General features: G+C 43.9%; 1 protein-coding gene across 1 annotated transcript in view; it reads right to left on the bottom strand.

Moving 5' to 3' along the window:
• atp10b (ATPase phospholipid transporting 10B) overlaps positions 1–25,719 on the bottom strand; it is a 51,767-nt gene that overhangs the window by 5,187 nt on the left and 20,861 nt on the right. Inside the window, 15 exon segments of the mRNA XM_045724209.1 lie at positions 1,990–2,094; positions 2,219–2,299; positions 2,488–2,688; positions 3,107–3,232; positions 3,540–3,616; positions 3,840–4,107; positions 7,234–7,418; positions 7,677–7,803; positions 9,618–9,721; positions 13,449–13,563; positions 13,565–13,767; positions 14,360–14,588; positions 16,822–16,995; positions 23,450–23,494; positions 23,496–23,653. Of these exon segments, the coding sequence (XP_045580165.1) occupies positions 1,990–2,094; positions 2,219–2,299; positions 2,488–2,688; positions 3,107–3,232; positions 3,540–3,616; positions 3,840–4,107; positions 7,234–7,418; positions 7,677–7,803; positions 9,618–9,721; positions 13,449–13,563; positions 13,565–13,767; positions 14,360–14,588; positions 16,822–16,995; positions 23,450–23,494; positions 23,496–23,653 (2,198 nt within the window).

The raw sequence follows: 25,719 nt of genomic DNA, 5'->3' as shown, positions 1-25,719 counted from the left end.
GAATAGACATAACAGATATGGATGGTTATGAATAGACATAACAGATATGGGTGGTTATGAATAGACATAACAGATATGGATGGTTATGAATAGACATAACAGATATTCATGGCTATGAATAGACATAACAGATATTCATGGCTATGAATAGACATAACAGATATGGATGGTTATGAATAGACATAACAGATATGGATGGTTATGAATAGACATAACAGATATGGGTGGTTATGAATAGACATAACAGATATGGATGGTTATGAATAGACATAACAGATATTCATGGCTATGAATAGACATAACAGATATTCATGGCTATGAATAGACATAACAGATATGGATGGTTATGAATAGACATAACAGATATGGATGGTTATGAATAGACATAACAGATATGGGTGGTTATGAATAGACATAACAGATATGGATGGTTATGAATAGACATAACAGATATTCATGGCTATGAATAGACATAACAGATATTCATGGCTATGAATAGACATAACAGATATGGATGGTTATGAATAGACATAACAGATATGGATGGTTATGAATAGACATAACAGATATGGATGGTTATGAATAGACATAACAGATATGGATGGTCATGAATAAACATAACAGATATGGATGGTTATGAATAGATATAACAGATATGAATGTATGGTTATGAATAGATATAACAGATATGGATGGTTATGAATAGACAACAGATATGGATGGTTATGAATAGACATAACAGATATGGATGGTTATGAATAGACATAACAGATATGGATGGCTATGAATAGACATAACAGATATGGATGGTTATGAATAGACATAACAGATATGGATGGTTATGAATAGACATAACAGATATTCATGGCCATGAATAGACATAACAGATATGGATGGTTATGAATAGACATAACAGATATGGATGGTTATGAAGAGACATAACAGATATGGATGGTTATGAATAGACATAACAGATATGGATGGTTATGAACAAACATAACAGATATGGATGGTTATGAATAGACATAACAGATATGGATGGTTATGAATAGACATAACAGATATGGATGGTTATGAATAGACATAACAGATATTCATGGCTATGAATAGACATAACAGATATGGATGGTTATGAATAGACATAACAGATATGGATGGTTATGAAGAGACATAACAGATATGGATGGTTATGAATAGACATAACAGATATGGATGGTTATGAACAGACATAACAGATATGGATGGTTATGAATAGACATAACAGATATGGATGGTTATGAATAGACATAAAATATATGGATGGTTATGAATAGACATAACAGATATGGATGGTTATGAATAGACATAACAGATATGGATGTCATGAATAGACATAACAGATATGGATGGTTATGAATAGACATAACAGATATGGATGTCATGAATAGACATAACAGATATGGATGGTTCTGAATAGACATAACAGATATGGATGGTTATGAATAGACATAACAGATATGGATGGTTATGAATAGACATAACAGATATGGATGGCTATGAATAGACATAACAGATTTGGATGGTTATGAATAGACATAACAGATATGGATGGTTATGAATAGACATAACAGATATTCATGGCTATGAATAGACATAACAGATATGAATGGTTGTGAATAGACAACAGATATGGATGGTTATGAATAGACATAACAGATATGAACGGATGGTTATGAATAGATATAAGAGATATGAATGGATGGGTATGAATAGATATAACAGATTTGAATGGCTGGGTATGAATAGATATAACAGATATTAATGGGTATGAATAGATATAACAGATTTGAATGGATGGGTATGGATAGATATAACAGATATTAATGGGTATGAATAGATATAACAGATATTAATGGGGTTGGGAATGAAAAGTTAGTTAGAGTGTTTTAAAACGTATTTTGACCATAGCTGAGAGATGTTGCTCACTCACTAAAACCAGATGTGACTCACCCAGGTTTTGATCTCTATGGCCAGATGCAGTAGGATTGTGAATAAAGACACAGTGTTAATAGGAGTTCCAAACGTGTAGATGTCTATGTCTGATCCATGGTAGGTCTGGAAAAGTGACAATTAACTCATTATATTTGAAAACGTTTTGAAAACGTTATTGTCCACTGAAATTGACAAATTATACAAGCTATTAGAGGTGACTCTACAGTTTTTCAAGTGTCATTCTTACCCAAAATGGAATGAAGAAGCAAACCAGACTTTGATAGAAGGCGTCCAGCATGGCGATCCAAAATGTGAAGTGATTATATCCCTGAAATCAGAAACACACATTTAAACCTAAAGAGATATGCAATAAAGTACTCATCTATTTACAGATATTCCACATTGGGGTCTCACCACCAATACTAGTATCGACACAGCAAGCATCTTCTCACCGATAGAAATTAGTTGTGACACCCTGACCTTTGACCCCTAACCCCTGACCCCTTAAACACTGACCTCTGACCCTTGGCCACTCCTGTACAGCTCTGGGAGGCCCAGCAGCGTCTCCGTGGCAAAGTTTCTGTCCATCACGCCAAACATGATGGGCGGGGCGGAGGTGAAGAAGAGGTTGAAGAAGATTATCAGCCAGATGTCAATCATGGACGTCCCCGAGAAACCACAGTAGAACTGGTACCAGAAGAGGAGGTTCACATAGGTCTGGGGATAGAACATAGAGTTAAGGTTAGAGTTAGGGATAGGGTTAAGGGTTAAGGGTTAGGGTTTGGATCAGGGCCATGCCAGAGAAACCACAGTAGAACTGGTACCAGAAGAGGAGGTTCACATAGGTCTGGGGATAGAACATAGAGTTAAGGTTAGAGTTAGGGATAGGGTTAAGGGTTAAGGGTTAGGGTTTGGATCAGGGCCATGCCAGAGAAACCACAGTAGAACTGGTACCAGAAGTGGAAGTTGACATAGGTCTGGGGGACAGATTAGAAATGGCACAAAGTCCTTACTGGACCTTGAACCAATAAGAAGAAGAATAATTGACATGGAAGAGATTGTAAGGAGCCTATCAACACAAGTGTTTAGATTGGTGTTATGCATTGGTGGTGGATGGATGTGGTGAAATGCCCACCACATTCTTGTAGAAAAAGTAGATGGCCATGTTAGCCAGTCTTCTGTAACACCAGTGTCCATGGGCCAGGAGCAGCTTCTTCATGTGTTTAAAACAGGAGATGGAGAAGTCACTGGCCATGACAGCCTGCAGACAGAAGATAAACAGAAAAACATGATTGTATTTTTAAATTAAACATTACAATTTGGAAGTTTAGTTCAAATGAGGACTAGAATATATCCAAATAAAACCTAAATAAAATCAAACACACACAGCCCCTTCAACATGTGTTTGGTTGAGTTTAGAATGACAGAGAATCAAAATCTTTCTTAACCTGGTCCCAGATGTGTTTGTGCTGTCTTGCCAAATCATATGGTCATTGTCAAGACAGCACAAACAGATCTGGGACCAGGCTATGTCAGAGAATCTTTAGAGTAAAAGCCCTGACGCAAACCTGCATGCCCTCCTGTCCTGATATACCGATGCCGACATCAGCTGCTTGGATCATGTTCACGTCACTCGCACCGTCTCCTGAAGCAATCCAGTGGTGATAGACAGAAAGGATCAGCTATACTTAGATTGACTTTAAAACCGCAAAACTATAGACACTAAAGGGGATATCTACAGACATTCTAAACCCTTCCTAAACCTAAACCAGTCAAGGGGAACATTTGGTCACAGAACTGTTTTAGTTTACAATACATTACACTTTCTTATCTTGACTTCTCATGGATCCATCTTGGGGATCTCTTACCTATAGCCAGGGTCATGACCTTCAGTCTCTCCCTAACCACCTTAACCACGGTGCTCTTCTGTAAAGGTGTGACCCTGCAGCACAGCACAGAGCGGCAGCTCCGAGCTAGCTCCACAAACCGCTCCACCAGGTCTGACTCCAGAGCCATGCCCAAGGTATGCCCATCAATCACCAGGCCAATGGAGGGACTGGGGTCCCCTGGAGCTCCTGGACCTACATACTGCCTCACCTCTTCAAGAGTACAGTCCAGTGTGGACGCACACACTGCCTGGAAAACACATTATACAGTTGGTTGTTATTTGTTGGCTGTTATTTGTAGGTTTGCTGTTATTTGTAGGCTGTTATTTGTTGGCTGGCTGTTATTTGTAGGTTTGCTGTTATTTGTTGGCTGTTATTTGTTGGCTGGCTGTTATTTGTAGGTTGGCTGTTATTTGTAGGTTGGCTGTTATTTGTAGATTTGCTGTTATTTGTTGGCTGTTATTTATTGGCTGGCTGTTATTTGTAGGTTGGCTGTTATTTGTAGGTTGGCTGTTATTTGTAGATTTGCTGTGGAGTTCTGGAAATCAGTTTGTCATTGTATTACGCTGTATTACGGGGGTTTAGATTGTTTATTACAAAACATATGCTACTCCCCAGTCTGTTCATAAGAAAGTGCTGTTTATTTCCTACGAGGGTTGAATATGATAACTGTGATCATGCCTTGGCTGTGTATTGGTGTATTACACCTTTGATTAGATCTGTAAGCAGGTTTAATATTGTTCTGGGGGTAATTCCTCCTGTAAGCAGGTTTAATATTGTTCTAGGGGGTAATTCCTCCTGTAAGCAGGTTTAAAATTGTTCTAGGGGTAATTCCTCCTGTAAGCAGGTTTAAAATTGTTCTAGGGGTAATTCCTCCTGTAAGCGGGTTTAATATTGTTCTAAGGGTAATTCCTCCTGTAAGCAGGTTAAAATTGTTCTAGGGGTAATTCCTCCTGTAAGCAGGTTTAATATTGTTCTAGGGGGTAATTCCTCCTGTAAGCAGGTTTAATATTGTTCTAGGGGGTAATTCCTCCTGTAAGCAGGTTTAAAATTGTTCTAGGGGGTAATTCCTCCTGTAAGCAGGTTTAATATTGTTGTAGGGGTAAATCCTCCTGTAAGCAGGTTAAATATTGTTCTAGGGGTAATTCCTCCTGTAAGCAGGTTTAATATCGTTCTAGGGGTAATTCCTCCCATCCATCATCAATATGTTGCCCCACCTGAGAGTGGCATGGCAGCACTTGTAGAGACAGAATGTCTCCACACACACACACACACACACACACACACACACACACACACACACACACACACACACACACACACACACACACACACACACACACACACACACACACACACACACACACACACACACAGAGTTGAGCGCTGATGAGTAATTTCTGCTCAGTCTATTTGAAGCAGAGGGATGATTAGATAGACAGGATGTTATGAAGGAGCTCCACTTCCTCCATCTCTCTCCTCCCTCTCTCTCGCTCTCTCTCTCTCTCTCTCTCCTCTCTCTCTCTCCTCTCTCTCTCCTCTCTATCTCCTCCCTTTATCTCTCCTCCCTCTCTTGCCTCTCTCTCTCCTCTCTCTCTCCTCTCTCTCGCTCTCTCTCTCCTCCCCTCTCTATCTCTCCCCCCCTCTCTCTCTCCTCTCTCTCTCTCTCTCTCTCTCTCTCTCCTCTCTCTCTCTCTCTCCTCTCTCTCTCCCCTCTTGCCTCTCTCTCCTCTCTCTCCTCTCTCTCTCGCTCTCCTCTCTCTCTCTCCTCTCTCTCTCTCGCTCCTCTCTCTCTCCTCTCTCTCCTCTCTCTCGCTCTCCTCTCTCTCTCCTCTCTCTCCTCTCTCTCCTCTCTCTCGCTCTCCTCTCTCTCTCTCCTCTCTCTCTCCCCTCTCTCTCCTCTCTTGCCCCCTCTCTCTCTCTCTCTCTCTCTCTCTCTCTCTCTCTCTCTCTCTCTCTCTCTCTCTCTCTCTCTCTCCTCCAAAGAGCCAGGAGATCTTTAATGACCACAGAGGAGCACAGACTAACATCCAACATTGCATTTTTGACTCTGTCTCTTAGATGGAAATGTGAAGATTTGACCTTTTGATGAAATATCAATGTGGTTTAAAAGCTTCGGCCAATTAAATCAGGGCTTGGGAGGGAGGAAGACAAAAAGGTAGAGAGAGACAAAAAGTGCAAGAGAGAGAGACAGACATGCCAGACTGTCTGCAGCTAACTGTCTGCAGCTAATTGTCTGCTCCACTCAGTGCTTTAGAGAGGACAGGAGAGAAGAGGGGAGATGGCTAAGTGGAATGAATACTAACAAACTTAATACTGTACATCCTGATCCACAGGGGAATACTGTACAGTGCAGTCTGGGCTGCTGGATAGATGGAATACTGTACAGTGCAGTCTGGGCTGCTGGATAGATAGAATACTGTACAGTGCAGTCTGGGCTGCTGGATAGATAGAATACTGTACAGTGCAGTCTGGGCTGCTGGATTGATGGAATACTGTACAGTGCAGTCTGGGCTGCTGGATAGATAGAATACTGTACAGTGCAGTCTGGGCTGCTGGATAGATAGAATACTGTACAGTGCAGTCTGGGCTGCTGGATAGATAGAATACTGTACAGTGCAGTCTGGGCTGCTGGATAGATGGAATACTGTACAGTGCAGTCTGGGCTGCTGGATAGATAGAATACTGTACAGTGCAGTCTGGGCTGCTGGATAGATTGAATACTGTACAGTGCAGTCTGGGCTGCTGGATAGATAGAATACTGTACAGTGCAGTCTGGGCTGCTGGATAGATAGAATACTGTACAGTGCAGTCTGGGCTGCTGGATAGATGGAATACTGTACAGTGCAGTCTGGGCTGCTGGATAGATGGAATACTGTACAGTGCAGTCTGGGCTGCTGGATAGATTGAATAGGAGCAGCAGCTTTCCGCCCTGGCTGCCCAGGAACTGTGGAAATAGGATGTTCTATCAAAACTCATTACACTTCGAACCTGTTACTCTAATACCAAGACAGCAGTAAGAGGAAGCTGTGCCATGAAGGTGCTTGTTTCAACGAATCTCACAGAAACAGATGCGCAACAGTAGACCATGTAATTTGTAAGGAAATGACGGACTTCAACTAGAGTAAACGTCCCCCAGTGATGTGAACTGAACTGCAGAGCTCATCCAAATCAATCACTGTCCATCCGTCCCTACCTTGTCTGTGTGTGTGTGTGTGTGTGTGTCCAGTACCTTGTTGTTGGTGTTCGTGTTGATGACCAGATCTCCCTGGTCCAGGAGCAGGTAGGTGTGTGTGTGTGTGTGTGTGTGTGTGTGTGTGTGTGTGTTCTGTCAGTGTGTCAGTGTGTGTGTGTGCGTGCATGTGTGGTTCCCTACCTTGTTGTTGGTTCTCATGTTGATAACTAGATCTCCCTGGTCCAGCAGCCTGCAGGTGTAGGCGATGTTGACGGCTGTCTCAGGCTTGTCCCCTGTCAGAACCCACACCTGGATCCCTGCCTCTCTCAGGGCCGTGATGGTGTCAGGAACACTGTCCTGCAGACGGTCCTCTATACCCGTGGCCCCTGGGGAACAAACACACGTCCACGGAGGTGACAGTGATGTTGGATTTATTTAGGACCAGGCTACGCAAATAAGGATGCAGTCACAGACAGACAGACAGACAGACAGACAGACAGACAGACAGACAGACAGACAGACAGACAGACAGACAGACAGACAGACAGACAGACAGACAGACAGACAGACAGACAGACAGACAGACAGACAGACAGACAGACAGACAGGCAGTCAGGCAGTCAGACAGGCAGATGCACACCCACCTAGCAGAGTGAGGTGTGTCTCCAGGTGTGTTGCTGTCTCCATAAGGAGTTCCTCTCTGTTGTTGATGGTAGCCACAGCATCCTGTCTCACCAGGGACCAGTCCTCATTGGCCTTCTTACTAAGTACCTGGAATGCACACACACACACACACACACACACACACACACACACACACACACACACACACACACACACACACACACACACACACACACACACACACACACACACACACGCGCGCACACACACACGCGCGCACACACACACCCCGAGAGAGTGGTGAGACGGGCAGACCAAAACACAAGCCCAACTTTAACATTTGTTTATTCAGTAAACAAAGAAGAAATGAAATAATAACTTAAATCAACATACTAAATCACTAGCTACAGTAATCAACATAACTACTAAATCACTAGCTACAGTAAATCAACATAACTACTAAATCACTAGCTACAGTAAATCAACACTACTAAATCACTAGCTACAGTAAATCAACACTACTAAATCACTAGCTACAGTAAATCAACATAACTACTAAATCACTAGCTACAGTAAATCAACACTACTAAATCACTAGCTACAGTAAATCAACACTACTAAATCACTAGCTACAGTTGTCACGTCCTGACCATAGTAAGATGTTATTTTCTATGGTAGAGTAGGTCAGGGCGTGACAGGGGGTGTTTTGTGTTTTTCTATGTTTTCTCTATCTATGTTTAGTTCTTGTTTTCTATTTCGATGTTGTTGTTTTTTGGGATGATCTCCAATTAGAGGCAGCTGGTCCTCGTTGTCTCTAATTGGAGATCATACTTAAGTAGGTTTTTTTTTCCACCTGTGTTTGTGGGTAGTTGTCTTCTGTTTAGTCTATGTACCTGACAGAACGGTGCGCTTTCGGTTTTCTCTTTGTTATTTTGTCTTAGTGTTTTTGTGTTAAAATAAACATTCATCATGAGCAATCAACACGATGCGCTTTGGTCCCCTCTCTACGACAGCCGTTACAACAGTAAATCAACATAACTACTGAATCACTAGCTACAGTAAATCAACATAACTACTAAATCACTAGCTACAGTAAATGAACATCACTACTAAATCACTAGCAACAGTAAATCAACATACTACTAAATCACTAGCTACAGTAAATCAACACAACTACTAAATCACTAGCTACAGTAAATCAACACAACTACTAAATCACTAGCTACAGTAAATCAACACAACTACTAAATCACTAGCTACAGTAAATCAACACAACTACTAAATCACTAGCTACAGTAAATTATATCTGCAACAGTAAATCAACACAACTACTAAATCACTAGCTACAGTAAATCAACACAACTACTAAATCACTAGCTACAGTAAATTAACATAACTACTAAATCACTAGCTACAGTAAATCAACACTACGAAATCACTAGCTACAGTAAATCAACACTACTAAATCACTAGCTACAGTAAATCAACACTACTAAATCACTAGCTACAGTAAATCAACACAACTACTAAATCACTAGCTACAGTAAATCAACACTACTAAATCACTAGCAACAGTAAATCAACACTACTAAATCACTAGCTACAGTAAATCAACAGTACTAAATCACTAGCTACAGTAAATCAACACTACTAAATCACTAGCTACAGTAAATCAACACTACTAAATCACTAGCTACAGTAAATCAACACTACTAAATCACTAGCTACAGTAAATCATGCACCAGGTACCAGTCCTCATAGGCCCTCCCTGTCACACACCACCCCAGGAGAGAGGGATACGGAAAAAGGGATGAAGAGAGAGACGCAAACCAAACACTAACAGATGTATATGAAGCAGACAAAATGCACACAACTAACTTGGTCATACAATCATCACACTGTCATTGTACTTATTGGCTACTTAGACATGTCTCTAAATGTGTCTGGCGGTGTGGGCTCACCTTCTTTGCCAAACAGAGGGTACGTAGTCCTTCCTTGGCGTACCAGTCAAGGTGTTTTTGAGTGCTTGCAGGTATATTCTTATGGCTCCCCTCCATTCTGTTCTCTGTGGAGAGAACAAAATAATTACTGAAAGTGATGTCATGACCCAGGTAACATCTCATTGTACCTGTACTAAAGTGGAAATCTGGTCCTGTATAACCCAGGTAACATCTCATTGTACCTGTGCTAAAGTGATAATGTGGTCCTGTATAACCCAGGTAATATCTCATTGTACCTGTACTAAAGTGATAATGTGGTCCTGTATAACCCAGCTAATATCTCATTGTACCTGTACTAAAGTGGTAATGTGGTCCTGTATAACCCAGGTAATATCTCATTGTAACTGTACTAAAGTGATAATGTGGTCCTGTATAACGCAGGTAATATCTCATTGTAACTGTACTAAAGTGGTAATGTGGTCCAGTATAACCCAGGTAATATCACATTGTAACTGTACTAAAGTGGTAATGTGGTCCTGTATAACCCAGGTAATATCTCATTGTAACTGTACTAAAGTGGTAATGTAACTGTACTTAAGTGGAAATGTGGTCCTGTATAACCCAGGTAATATCTCATTGTAACTGTACTAATGTGGTAATGTAACTGTACTAAAGTGATAATGTGGTCCTGTATAACCCAGGTAATATCTCATTGTACCTGTACTAAAGTGGTAATGTAACTGTACTAAAGTGATAATGTGGTCCTCTATAACCCAGGTAATATCTCATTGTACCTGTACTAAAGTGGTAATGTAACTGTACTAAAGTGGTAATGTGGTCCTGTATAACCCAGGTAATATCTCATTGTAACTGTACTAAAGTGGTAATGTGGTCCTGTATAACCCAGGTAATATCTCATTGTACCTGTACTAAAGTGGTAATGTAACTGTACTAAAGTGATAATGTGGTCCTGTATAACCCAGGTAATATCTCATTGTACCTGTACTAAAGTGATAATGTGGTCCTGTATAACCCAGGTAATATCTCATTGTAACTGTACTAAAGTGATAATGTGGTCCTGTATAACCCAGGTAATATCTCATTGTACCTGTACTAAAGTGGTAATGTAACTGTACTAAAGTGGTAATGTGGTCCTGTATAACCCAGGTAATATCTCATTGTAACTGTACTAAAGTTGTAATGTGGTCCTGTATAACCCAGGCAATATCTCATTGTACCTGCACTAAAGTTGTAATGTGGTCCTGTATAACCCAGGCAATATCTCATTGTACCTGTACTAAAGTGGTAATGTAACTAAAGGTCCTGTATAACCCAGGTAATATCTCATTGTAACTGTACTAAAGTGGTAATGTGGTCCTGTATAACCCAGGTAATATCTCATTGTAACTGTACTAAAGTTGTAATGTGGTCCTGTATAACCCAGGCAATATCTCATTGTACCTGCACTAAAGTGATAATGTGGTCCTGTATAATCCAGGTAATATCTCATTGTACCTGTACTAAAGTGATAATGTGGTCCTGTATAACCCAGGTAATATCTCATTGTAACTGTACTAAAGTGATAATGTGGTCCTGTATAACCCAGGTAATATCTCATTGTACCTGTACTAAAGTGATAATGAGGCCCTGTATAACCCAGGCAATATCTCATTGTACCTGCACTAAAGTGATAATGTGGTCCTGTATAACCCAGGTAATATCTCATTGTACCTGTACTAAAGTGATAATGTGGTCCTGTATAACCCAGGTAATATCTCATTGTAACTGTACTAAAGTGGTAATGTGGTCCTGTATAACCCAGGTAATATCTCATTGTACCTGTACTAAAGTGATAATGTGGTCCTGTATAACCCAGGCAATATCTCATTGTACCTGCACTAAAGTGATAATGTGGTCCTGTATAATCCAGGTAATATCTCATTGTACCTGTACTAAAGTGATAATGTGGTCCTGTATAACCCAGGTAATATCTCATTGTACCTGTACTAAATTGATAATGTGGTCCTGTATAACCCAGGTAATATCTCATTGTACCTGTACTAAAGTTATAATGAGGACCTTTATAACCCAGGTAATATCTCATTGTACCTGTACTAAAGTGATAATGTGGTCCTGTATAACCCAGGTAATATCTCATTGTAACTGTACTAAAGTGATAATGTGGTCCTGTATAACCTAGGTACTATCTCATTGTACCTGTACTAAAGTGGTAATGTGGTCCTGTATAACCCAGGTAATATCTCATTGTACCTGTACTAAAGTAGAAATGTGGTCCTGTATAACCCATGTAATATCTCATTGTAACTGTACTAAAGTGGTAATGTAACTGTACTAAAGTGGAAATGTGGTCCTGTATAACCCAGGTAATATCTCATTGTAACTGTACTAAAGTGGTAATGTAACTGTACTAAAGTGATAATGTGGTCCTGTATAACCCAGGTAATATCTCATTGTACCTGTACTAAAGTGGTAATGTAACTGTACTAAAGTGGTAATGTGGTCCTGTATAACCCAGGTAATATCTAATTGTAACTGTACTAAAGTGGTAATGTGGTCCTGTATAACCCAGGTAATATCTCATTGTACCTGTACTAAAGTGGTAATGTAACTGTACTAAAGTGATAATGTGGTCCTGTATAACCCAGGTAATATCTCATTGTAACTGTTCTAAAGTGGTAATGTAACTGTACTAAAGTGATAATGTGGTCCTGTATAACCCAGGTAATATCTCATTGTACCTGTACTAAAGTGGTAATGTAACTGTACTAAAGTGATAATGTGGTCCTGTATAACCCAGGTAATATCTCATTGTACCTGTACTAAAGTGGTAATGTAACTGTACTAAAGTGGTAATGTGGTCCTGTATAACCCAGGTAATATCTCATTGTAACTGTACTAAAGTGGTAATGTGGTCCTGTACAACCCAGGTAATATCTCATTGTACCTGTACTAAAGTGATAATGTGGTCCTGTATAACCCAGGTAATATCTCATTGTAACTGTACTAAAGTGGTAATGTGGTCCTGTATAACCCAGGTAATATCTCCTTGTACCTGTACTAAAGTGGAAATGTGGTCCTGTATAACCCAGGTAATATCTCATTGTAACTGTACTAAAGTGGAAATGTGTTCCTGTTTGCCACAGTTGATAGAACATGGCTCTTGCAACGCCAAGAGTCGTGGGTTGAATTCCCACTGTGGCCACCCATACATAAAATGTATGCACACGCAAGTCGTTTTGGGTAAAAGTGTCTGCTAAATGGTGTATGTACTATGTTGTATTATGATATATAATTCTATAATGATATTAGTTTATCCTGATCACATGACCTGACCAGGTAACTGTGTCTGAAGGGCCCAGAATGTTTCTCTAATCAGGTCACATGATGAAGATATAATAGTTTACAAGCACCTGTTATATTTAACAGTACCATACAGTACCATACAGTACCATACAGCACCATGCAGTACCATATAGAACCATCTAGTACCATACAGTACCATACAGAACCACACAGAACCATACAGTAACATACAGTACCATACAGCACCATGCAGTACCATACAGTACCATACAGAACCACACAGAACCATACAGTAACATACAGTACCATACAGCACCATACAGCACCATACAGTACCATACAGAACCATGCAGTACCATATAGAACCATCCAGTACCATACAGCAACATGCAGTAACATACAGTAACATACAGCACCATGCAGCACTATGCAGCACCATACAGTACCTTACAGTGCCATACAGTACCATACAGCACCATACAGTACTATATAGCACCATACAGTACCATACAGTACTTATAAGCCTACCTGCATATGGAGTCTCTAAAAGCTCCATCATTGTGTAGTCCGCCCCTTTGGTATACATCACTATCTCCCTGGTGATTGGATGACACAACACCACCGACATCCTCTTCCTGATGGGGGTCAAAGGTCAGGGTGTCCAGCACCTGATAGGTCAGCTCTTGCCCGTGAGGTAACCTCACTGTGACGCTGTCTGGGGTACGGGCCAATAGGGTGAAGCCGTACGCCTTGGCAGCGTACACCAGCGCTGCCTCATCTGGACTCTCTGCCTCGTAGCATAGCTGATCAGCAGTGTCCACTACCAGCCCAGGTCTGGGGATGTTGGCTGGGGTAGAGACAGAGACAGAGAGAGACAGAGAGAGACAGAGAGAGACAGAGACAGAGACAGCGAGTGACAGAGACAGAGAGACAGAGACAGAGAGACAGAGACAGAGACAGAGACAGAGAGACAGAGACAGAGAGAGAGAGACAGAGAGAGACAGACAGAGACAGAGACCGAGACAGAGACAGAGAGAGACAGCGAGTGACAGAGACAGAGACAGAGAGAGAGACAGAGACAGAGACAGAGACAGAGAGACAGAGACAGAGAGACAGACAGAGAGTGACAGAGAGTGACAGAGACAGAGAGACAGAGAGAGACAGAGACAGAGAGACAGAGAGAGACAGAGACATAGACATTGACAGTGTCGTGTTAGATCAACACTTAGCTATTTATCTGGTTAGCTGATTGTGATTATAATTCACTTCCAGAGGCATGTGTCTTTCAATGCCTTTATAGGTGTCAGTGTTGTAGATTTGTGTAGTTTTAGTGTTGCAACTCTATCAATATAATTTGTACTTGCTGTTTTTTGTGCACTAGTTCTGAGACTATAAGAGTTATATTAAACAACACTGAGTTGTTCTCTCCCTCTACCCACCCTTGGTGTTGGTCTGGCTGGCCTGCCCCTCTGCGATGGTGTGGTGGTGGTTAGCCACATGGCTGTTGACTGGGCCAGAGAGGCTGCTGTTGGTGTTGTCCAGATCCTCCTTCTCAGTCATGGGCTGCCAGGAGCGGATAGTGTGAAGTAGAGAAGACATCTTCCTTACCAAGGACTGGAGGAGGTCCACAGAGCTCTGGGAGAGAGAGGGACTCGGACACCCACTAGCCTAGGGAAAGAATGGATTGTGGCTTTTTTATATAGTGCTACACTGTTTTTTTTGTAAAAGATTCAAAGTGCTGAAGCAGTAAACCTGGCACTTGGCTTTTTGTAATGCAGTCCATAATAAACTGACAGGAATATCAGTAACATGTCACCTTGAGTGAACTATAAGTCCAATGGTTAAATGGTTAGCAGTGGTGTAAAGTACTTAAGTAAAAATACTTTTTTGGGTATCTGTACTTTATTTATATTTTTGAAAACGTTTACTTTTATTTCACTACATTCCTAAAGAAAATAATGTAATTTTATGCAAGTAGCATTTTACGGGGTGACTTTCACTTTTACTTGAATCATTTTCTATTTTAAGGTATCTTTACTTTTACTGAAGTATGAGAATTTAGTACTTTTTCTACCACTGGTCTAATGAGACCATGAGGAAAATGTGTTCTGATCATCCAATCAACAACTCCGGTCTGCCTGTCATTGCACCACAAGGGGCACGCCCACTTAACCAATAGGAATTACTGTTTTGACCTTCCCATTCTGAGTTCATGGGACAGCCCGCCGGCCTCTCTCGTACTTCCCCGACACAATCAGGAACTCTTGGTAATCAAATTAACGAGGGCGTATCTCCCCATGCCGTGCCATGCCAAGTGTGTGTGTGTGTGTGTGTGTGTGTGTGTGTGTGTGTGTGTGTGTGTGTGTGTGTGTGTGTGTGTGTGTGTGTGTGTGTGTGTGTGTGTGTGTGTGTGTGTGTGTGTGTGTGTGTGTGTGGTTAATTTAGTAAAAAGGGACCTAAACATTTTGTCTGGAGCCTCAAAGAGCAATTAGGTAAATTAACACTGACCACTGATGAGAGAGAAGGAGAACGTTTTGGCCAACAACGTTTCCAGCGAGGACAGAGCACGTATATAATGCAAGATAAATTTGAGAAGCAGATAGATAAAGAGGCAGACTAATTTAATTGATGGCTCTGCTGAAATACATAAATTGGATTTCTCTTCACTGCGTACCTCACTGTTCCTACTACCAAATATCTGGACTGCAGGGCAGTACTATAGCCTTACTACCAGATATCTGGACTGCAGGGCAGTACTACAGCCTTACTGTCAGATATCTGGACTGCAGGGCAGTGCTATAGCCTTACTGCCAGATATCTGGACTGCAGGGCAGTGCTATAGCCTTACTGCCAGATATTTGGACTGCAGGGCAGTTCTACAGCCTTACTGCCAGATATCTGGACTGCAGGGCAGTACTACAGCCTTACTGTCAGATATCTGGACTGCAGGGCAATGCTATAGCCTTACTGCCAGATATTTGGACTGCAGGGCAGTGCTATAGCCTTACTGTCAGATATCTGGACTGCAGGGCAGTACTACAGCCTTACTGCCAGATATCTGGACTGCAGGGCAGTACTATAGCCTTACTGCCAGATATCTGGACTGCAGGGCAGTGCCATAGCCTTACTGTCAGATATCTGGACTGCAGGGCAGAACTCTACCCTACAGATATCCTATAAGTATAATGTACTTCCTAGAAATTCTGTTCTGGTAAAATTGCACATTTTCAACCATCAGGATCTGTCACGAAGGCAGCCTTTAATTTAGGAAGGTTTAATATTATAATCAAGATCAAATATTGATATATAACCTGGGGTCTTAGAAGTTGAGGTTACAAAACCATCTCCCTCTCTCCCTCCTTTCCTCCCCCTCTTCCTCCACTCCTCCTCCTTGCTTCTCCTCCTTCCCTCTTCTGCATCCCATCTCCCTCTCTCCCTCCTTTCCTCCCCCTCTTACTCCACACCTCCTCCTCGCTTCTCCTCCTTCCCTCCTCTGCATCCCATCTCCCTCTCTCCCCCTTTTCCTCCCCCTCTTCCTCCACTCTTCCTCCTCGCTTCTCCTCCTTCCCTCCTCTGTATCCCATCTCCCTCTCTCCCCCCTTTCCTCCCCCTCTTCCTCCACTCTTCCTCCTCGCTTCTCCTCCTTCCCTCCTCTGTATCCCATCTCCCTCTCTCCCTCCTTTCCTCCCCCTCTTCCTCCACTCCTCCTCCTCGCTTCACCTCCTTCCCTCCTCTGCATCCCATCTTCCTCTCTCCCCATTTTCTCCCCCTCTTCCTCCTCGCTTCTCCTCCTTCCCTCCTCCGCATCCCATCTTCCTGTCTCCTACAACAAGTCAGGGTCACAGTGAAGAGAAGAGAACGGAGGAGAGGAACGGAACACTTGGAACAGAGCACGACTCACTCTCCGTCTTTGAGCCTGAGCCCGCGTTGCCGTGGAAACCACCACCGTGTTGCAGACAGCAAGAGCCAGGAAGAAGTCAAGGTAGAGATCTGTTTCCTGGCAGCCACCAGGCCCGTCACCACCACCTCTCAGAACACGCTGAAGTAGCTTTCTGTCTGGCACCACCTCTGTTTCCTGTACACAGAAAGGACAGGGGGACAGAATGAAACACCATACTGTTTCACTGTACCTCTATGGGACGGGGTTGGTTATAAAAGTGTTAATGCAGTATGGGCTGTGGAGTACAGTGCCTTCAGAAAGGTTTTTCCAAATGTTTTTGAGTTACAGCCTAAATTTAAAATTGATTCAATAGAGTATTTTTTGTCATTTTTTTTGTCACTACCCCCACAATGTCAAAGGAAATATGTTTGCTGCTACCTACTGCTACCTACTGCTGCTACCAACTGCTGCTACCTACTGCTGCTGTCTACTGCTATCTACTGCTGCTACCTACTGCTGCTATCTACTGCTATCTACTGCTGCTACCTACTGCTGCTACCTACTGCTGCTCTCTACTGGTATCTACTGCTGCTATCTACTGCTGCTATCTACTGCTGCTACCTACTGCTGCTACCTACTGCTGCTATCTACTGCTGCTATCTACTGCTGCTACCTACTGCTGCTATCTACTGCTGCTACCTACTGCTGCTATCTACTGCTGGTACCTACTACTGCTATCTACTGCTGCTACCTACTGCTGCTATCTACTGCTGCTATCTACTACTATCTACTGCTGCTATCTACTGCTGCTATCTACTGCTGCTACCTACTGCTGCTATCTACTGCTGCTACCTACTGCTGCTATCTACTGCTGCTATCTACTGCTGCCAGCTACTGCTGCTATCTACTGCTGCTATCTACTACTATCTACTGCTGCTACCTACTGCTGCTATCTACTGCTGCTATCTACTGCTGCTACCTACTGCTGCTATCTACTGCTGCTATCTACTGCTGCTACCTACTGCTGCTACCCACTGCTGCCATCTACCGCTGCCACCTACTGCTGCCACCTGCTGCTGCTATCTACTGCTGCCATCTGCTGCCTGCTGCTACTGCTACCGCTGCTACCTACTGCTGCTACCTAACTGCTGCTACCTACTGCTGCCACCTCACTGCTGCCATCTACTGCTACCTACTGCTGCTACCTACTGCTGCTACCCTACTGCTGCTATCTACTGCTGCTACCCACTGCTGCTACCAACTGCTGCTACCTACTGCTGCTACCTACTACTATCTACTGCTGTCACTACCACCTACTGCTGCTACCCACTGCTGCTATCTACTGCTGCTACCTACTGCTGCTACCTACTGTTGCTACCTACTGCTACCTAATGCTGCTATCTACTGCTGCTATCTACTACTACCTACTGCTGCTACCTACTGCTGCTATCTACTATTATCTACTGCTGCTACCTACTGCTGCTATCTACTACTACCTACTGCTGCTACCTACTGCTGCTATCTACTGTTATCTACTGCTGCTACCTACTGCTGCGACCTACTGCTGCTATCTACTGCTGCTACCTACTGCTGCTATCTACTGCTGCTACCTACTGCTGCTACCTACTGTTGCTACCTACTGCTACCTAATGCTGCTATCTACTGCTGCTATCTACTACTACCTACTGCTGCTACCTACTGCTGCTATCTACTATTATCTACTGCTGCTACCTACTGCTGCGACCTACTGCTGCTATCTACTGCTGCTACCTACTGCTGCTATCTACTACTATCTACTGCTGCTACCTACTGCTGCTAGCTACTGCTGCTATCTACTGCTGCTATCTACTGCTGCTATCTACTGCTGCTACCTACTGCTGCTACCTACTGCTGCTATCTACTGCTGCTATCTACTGCTGCTACCTACTGCTGCTATCTACTGCTGCTACCTACTGCTGCTATCTACTGCTGGTACCTACTACTGCTATCTACTGCTGCTACCTACTGCTGCTATCTACTGCTGCTATCTACTACTATCTACTGCTGCTATCTACTGCTGCTATCTACTGCTGCTACCTACTGCTGCTATCTACTGCTGCTACCTACTGCTGCTATCTACTGCTGCTATCTACTGCTGCCAGCTACTGCTGCTATCTACTGCTGCTATCTACTACTATCTACTGCTGCTACCTACTGCTGCTATCTACTGCTGCTATCTACTGCTGCTACCTACTGCTGCTATCTACTGCTGCTATCTACTGCTGCTACCTACTGCTGCTACCTACTGCTGCTATCTACTGCTGCTACCTACTGCTGCTACCTGCTGCTGCTATCTACTGCTGCTATCTACTACTGCTGCTACCTACTGCTGCTATCTACTGCTGCTACCTAATGCTGCTACCTACTGCTGCTACCTACTGCTGCTATCTACTGCTATCTACTGCTGCTACCTACTGCTGCTACCTACTGCTGCTATCTACTGCTGCTACCTACTGCTGCTACCAACTGCTGCTACCTACTGCTGCTACCTACTACTATCTACTGCTGCTATCTACTGCTACCTACTGCTGCTACCTACTGCTGCTATCTACTGCTGCTACCTACTGCTGCTACCTACTGTTGCTACCTACTGCTACCTAATGCTGCTATCTACTGCTGCTATCTACTACTACCTACTGCTGCTACCTACTGCTGCTATCTACTATTATCTACTGCTGCTACCTACTGCTGCTATCTACTACTACCTACTGCTGCTACCTACTGCTGCTATCTACTATTATCTACTGCTGCTACCTACTGCTGCGACCCACTGCTGCCATCTACTGCTGCCACCTACTGCTGCCATCTACTGCTGCTACCACTGCTGCTACCTACTGTTGCTACCTACTGCTACCTAATGCTGCTATCTACTGCTGCTATCTACTACTACCTACTGCTGCTACCTACTGCTGCTATCTACTATTATCTACTGCTGCTACCTACTGCTGCGACCTACTGCTGCTATCTACTGCTGCTACCTACTGCTGCTATCTACTACTATCTACTGCTGCTACCTACTGCTGCTAGCTACTGCTGCTATCTACTGCTGCTATCTACTGCTGCTATCTACTACTACCTACTGCTGCTACCTACTGCTGCTATCTACTACTATCTACTGCTGCTACCTACTGCTGCTATCTACTGCTGCTACCTATTGCTGCTATCGACTGCTGCTATCTACTGCTGCTATCTGCTACTACCTACTGCTGCTACTTACTGCTGCTATCTACTACTCTCTACTGCTGCTACCTACTGGTGCTACATACTGCTGCTATCTACTGCTGCTATCTATTACTACCTACTGCTGCTACCTACTGCTGCTATCTACTACTATCTACTGCTGCTACCTACTGCTGCTACCTACTGCTGCTACCTACTGCTGCTATCTACTGCTGCTACCTACTGCTGCTATCTACTACTATCTACTGCTGCTATCTACTGCTGCTATCTACTGCTGCTACCTACTGCTGCTACCTACTGCTGCTGCCTACTGCTGCTACCTACTGCTGCTATCTACTGATGCTGCCTACTGCTGCTACCTACTGCTGCTATCTACTGCTGCTACCTACTGCTGCTATCTGCTGCTACCTACTGCTGCTACCTACTGCTGCTATCTACTGCTGCTATCTACTGCTGCTATCTACTACTATCTACTGCTGCTACCTACTACTGCTATCTACTGCTGCTATCTACTGCTGCTACCTACTGCTGCTATCTACTGCAGCTATCTACTGCTGCTACCTACTGCTGCTACCTACTGCTGCTACCTACTGTTGCTACCTACTGCTGCTATCTACTGCTGCTGCCTACTGCTGCTACCTACTGCTGCTATCTACTGCTGCTATCTACTGCTGCTACCTACTGTTGCTACCTACTGCTGCTATCTACTGCTGCTACCTACTGCTGCTGCCTACTGCTGCTACCTACTGCTGCTATCTACTGCTGCTATCTACTACTATCTACTGCTGCTATCTACTGCTGCTATCTACTTCTATCTACTGCTGCTACCTACTGCTGCTACCTACTGCTGCCATCTACTGCTGCTATCTACTACTATCTACTGCTGCTACCTACTGCTGCTATCTACTGCTGCTATCTACTACTATCTACTGCTACTATCTACTGCTGCTATCTACTACTATCTACTGCTACTATCTACTGCTGCTATCTACTACTATCTACTGCTACTATCTACTGCTGCTATCTACTACTATCTACTGCTGCTATCTACTGCTGCTACCTACTGCTGCCATCTACTGCTGCTATCTACTGCTGCTATCTACTACTATCTACTGCTGCTATCTACTGCTGCTATCTACTGCTGCTATCTACTGCTGCTATCTACTGCTACCTACTGCTGCTACCTACTGCTGCTATCTACTGCTGCCATCTACTGCTGCCATCTACTGCTGCTACCTACTGCTGCTACCTACTGCTGCTACCTACTGCTGTCATCTACTGCTGCTATCTACTACTATCTACTGCTGCTATCTACTGCTGCTACCTACGGCTGCTACCTACTGCTGCTATCTACTGCTGCTGTCTACTGCTGCTACCTACTGCTGCCATCTATTGCTGCTATCTACTGCTACCTACTGCTGCTAGCTACTGCTGCTATCTACTGCTGCTATCTACTGCTGCTATCTACTGCTACCTACTGCTGCTACCTACTGCTGCTACCTACTGCTGCTATCTACTGCTGCCATCTACTGCTGATATCTACTGCTACCTACTGCTGTTACCTACTGCTGCTACCTACTGCTGCTAGCTACTGCTGCTATCTACTGCTACCTACTGCTGCTACCTACTGCTGCTACCTACTACTGCTGCTATCTACTGCTGCCATCTACTGCTGCTATCTACTGCTACCTACTGCTGCTACCTACTGCTACCTACTGCTGCTGCCTTCTGCTGCTACCTACTGCTGCTACCTACTGCTGCTATCTACTGCTGCTGCCTACTGCTGCTTTCTACTGCTGCTACCTACTGCTGCTACCTACTGCTGCTATCTACTGCTGTATCTACTGCTGCTATCTACTGCTGCTACCTACTGCTGCTACCTACTGCTGCTATCTACTGCTGCTACCTACTGCTGCTAGCTACTGCTGCTATCTACTGCTGCCATCTACTGCTGCTATCTACTGCTGCTATCTACTGCTACCTACTGCTGCTACCTACTACTGCTGCTATCTACTGCTGCCATCTACTGCTGCCATCTACTGCTACCTACTGCTGCTACCTACTGCTGCTATCTACTGCTGTATCTACTGCTGCTAGCTACTGCTGCTATCTACTGCTGCTATCTACTGCTGCTATCTACTGCTACCTACTGCTGCTACCTACTGCTGCTATCTACTGCTGCCATCTACTGCTGATATCTACTGCTACCTACTGCTGTTACCTACTGCTGCTACCTACTGCTGCTATCTACTGCTGTATCTACTGCTGCTATCTACTGCTGCTACCTACTGCTGCTACCTTCTGCTGCTACCTACTGCTGCTATCTACTGCTGCTATCTACTGCTGCTGCCTACTGCTGCTTTCTACTGCTGCTACCTACTGCTGCTACCTACTGCTGCTATCTGCTGCTGCTACCTACTGCTGCTATCTACTGCTGCTATCTACTGCTGCTATCTACTGCTGCTACCTACTGCTGCTACCTACTGCTGCTATCTACTGCTGGTACCTACTGCTGCTACCTACTGCTGCTATCTACTGCTGCTGCCTACTGCTGCTATCTACTGCTGCTGCCTACTGTTGCTATCTACTGCTGCTGCCTACTGCTGCTTTCTACTGCTGCTGCCTACTGCTGCTATCTACTGCTGCTGCCTACTGCTGTATATCTGGATGACAATGAATACTGTATATTGTCCCCAATCGCACCCTATTCCCTACGGGTCCTGGTCAAAAGTAGGCACTACTGTATATTGGGAACAAAGTGCCATTTGGGATGCATGACTAATCTGGCTCATGTTTATCGGCAATGTGATGTAATGTGATGTTAATGTGATGTTGATGTTGATGTGATGTAATGTTGATGTTGATGTTGATGTGATGTAATGTGATGTAATGTTGATGTGATGTTGATGTGATGTGATGTAATGTTGATGTTGATGTAATGTGATGTTGATGTGATGTTGATGTGATGTGATGTTGATGTGATGTAATGTGATGTAATGTTGATGTGATGTTGATGTGATGGTGATGTGATGTAATGTTGATGTTGATGAGATGTGATGTGATGTTGATGTGATGGTGATGTTAATGTGATGTAATGTGATGTAATGTTGATGTTGATGACATGTGATGTGATGTTGATGTGATGTGATGTTGATGTGATGTGATGTGATATCAGTAGCCCATGGCGTCATTTTGCTCAGCATGACCATCTGTGCAACTACAGATACGGCAAAGGGACACACCCACCCACGCACCCACTGACCACAGAGTCATAAAAACATTATATGCTGTGTTTTAGGTTGAGTTATTTTAAGCATTGTACCATCCAGAACTTTCTTGCTTGAGCAGTATGGATACATTGGGTACTCAGCCTAACAAATACATTGTTTCTATTGTTGTTGTTATTGTTATCATAAAGCTATAATCTCACCAGTGGACTGCTGAATGCTACTTCCCCCTGGGCACTTCTTTCCTTGTTCCTGTCGCTGGGCGCCATGGCAACATTGTATTACTTCTGGGTCATGGTCATGATTGTCTTCCAGGGTCCATCCTGTCCTCAAGGGGAGTGGTCTCTGGTGGAAGAGGACCTCTTCCTCTGTGTCATCAGCCTCCCCAAGGACAGCCAGACGGACGTCTGGAGAGGAGAGCCAAAACATGTTCACTGTACTCACTCAGTTAGTATAAGCTGGGCCCATATCTGTTTGTACTGTGGAGCCAACTCCTGTTGATGTTTAATGATCATAGGGGTTGGCCAGACAGCATAAACAGATCCTGCAGCAGATTACAGTCAGTAGACTACAGAACCAGATGAAACTAGAAAGGGTCATTTTTCACCATTACTGGTGCTAGAACCCCTAATTAAAACTGCATCAGCATTTCAGGGGCCTAGCTCAAGGCCAGAGCCCCACAATATTCTGTCTTTAAAAACATTTGAATGTTCTGAGAGAAATGAGGAAACATTGGGTTGATAACAAGAGAAAGGTAGATTCCTATAGCAGTACCTGCTAAACTGTAGTCCAGATGGTTGAAACCAGGGTTAAAGTTGGTAAGCCAGCGGGGTTTGTGGAACTCATAAATTTGTTTATACCATCAAAGACTGGACCACCAACAAACATCTATGCTGTAGCAAGTCACATTAAAATACCTAAAAAACAACTAAGTAGAGAATAGTGGAAGAGCTCAAATTACATCCAGTGACCTTGACGATCACAATCAACCAATGTCTTTATAGTCCCAATTGGGTACATAGGTCCTCGGATGCTATTTGAACAGCAGGGCATGTTCAACTGGTTTCAGTTCCAAATGTTTCTTTACAGTTTCCATTGTTTCTTTACGCTTCCAGTTGTTTATTTACAGTTCCCCAGTGGTGTAAAGTATTTATTAAGTAAAAATACTTTAAAGTACTACTTAAGCCGTTTTTGGGGGTATCTGTACTTTACTATTTATATTTTTGACAACTTATACTTTTACTCCACTACATTCCTAAAGAAAATAATGTACATTTTACTCCCTAACCCTAACCCTAACCCTAACCCTAACCCTAACCCATTTTAAATGATGTCACGACTTCCACCAAAGGTGGCTCCTCTACCTGTTCGGGTGGTGCTCGGCGGTCGTCGTCGCCGGCCTACTTGCTGCCACCGATCCCATTTTCCTTTTCGTTTGTGTCTGTCGGTTTTTTCCCACCTGTGTTCAGTTAAGTTGATTTTGGTGGGTTTATATACACCCCGCTGCATGCTAGGCTTTGTGCGGGATTATTTGTGTGTATTGCATGTTAGGGGTGCGTGCCTGCACCATGGGGCTTTGATTTATTTTTGGTAGATGTTACCGTGCGCTTTTCGAGACTTTGTTTTTGGAGTCGAGGTTTCTCCTCCATGTGTGCGGTTTATTCCCTGTTGGTGGCAACTACGTTTGTGCGTGTTTTTCTCACTTGTTTGTATTTGTGAGTTCGGGACCACCTTATTAAACGTTGTGTGCCACTGGAACTTCTTTGCTCTCCTGCTCCTGATTCCTACACCCCCCCTCCCCACTAGGAGGCATTGTTACAGAATCCCGCACCACCACAATGGAGTCAACAGGAGCTGACGCACTCTCCACTTCCATGGAGGAGCGCGTTCAACACCACACCACCATTCTCCACTGTCTCGGGACCGCCATTGATCAGGTGATGGCAATGATGGAGAGATGGGAGAGGGGTGGCCTGCCTACCCCTCCACCCGCCACGTACCAACATGCACCACCACCTGCGCCGGCGCCATCCGGGCCCAGCGGTATTCGGCTCGCACTCCCGAGGGAGTACGATGGGACGACTGCCGGGTGTAAGGGTTTCCTGCTCCAGCTGGAGCTGTACTTGGCAACCGTTCACCCGGCTCCTTCGGGAGGTGAGAGCATGAACGCCCTCGTCTCCTGCCTGTCAGGCAAAGCTCTGGTGTGGGCCAACGCTGTCTGGGAGGGACCAGACTCGGCGAGGGACAACTACCCAGAGTTCACCCGCCGCTTCCGGGCTGTGTTCGACCATCCCCCTGAGGGGCGAGTGGAGGGTGAGCGTCTGTTCCATCTACAGCAGGAGACGAGGAGCACCCAAGACTTCGCGCTGGAGTTCAGGACCATGGCCGCCGGCTCGGGGTGGACCGACAGGGCCCTGATTGACCACTATAGGTGCAGCCTACGTGAGGACGTCTGCAGGGAGCTAGCATGCAG

This window comes from Salmo salar, chromosome ssa09 (assembly GCF_905237065.1).
Source record: "Salmo salar chromosome ssa09, Ssal_v3.1, whole genome shotgun sequence".
Lineage (NCBI taxonomy): Eukaryota > Metazoa > Chordata > Actinopteri > Salmoniformes > Salmonidae > Salmo > Salmo salar.
Note: the sequence above shows the minus strand (reverse complement) of the source record. Positions and strands in the feature narration are given on the sequence as shown.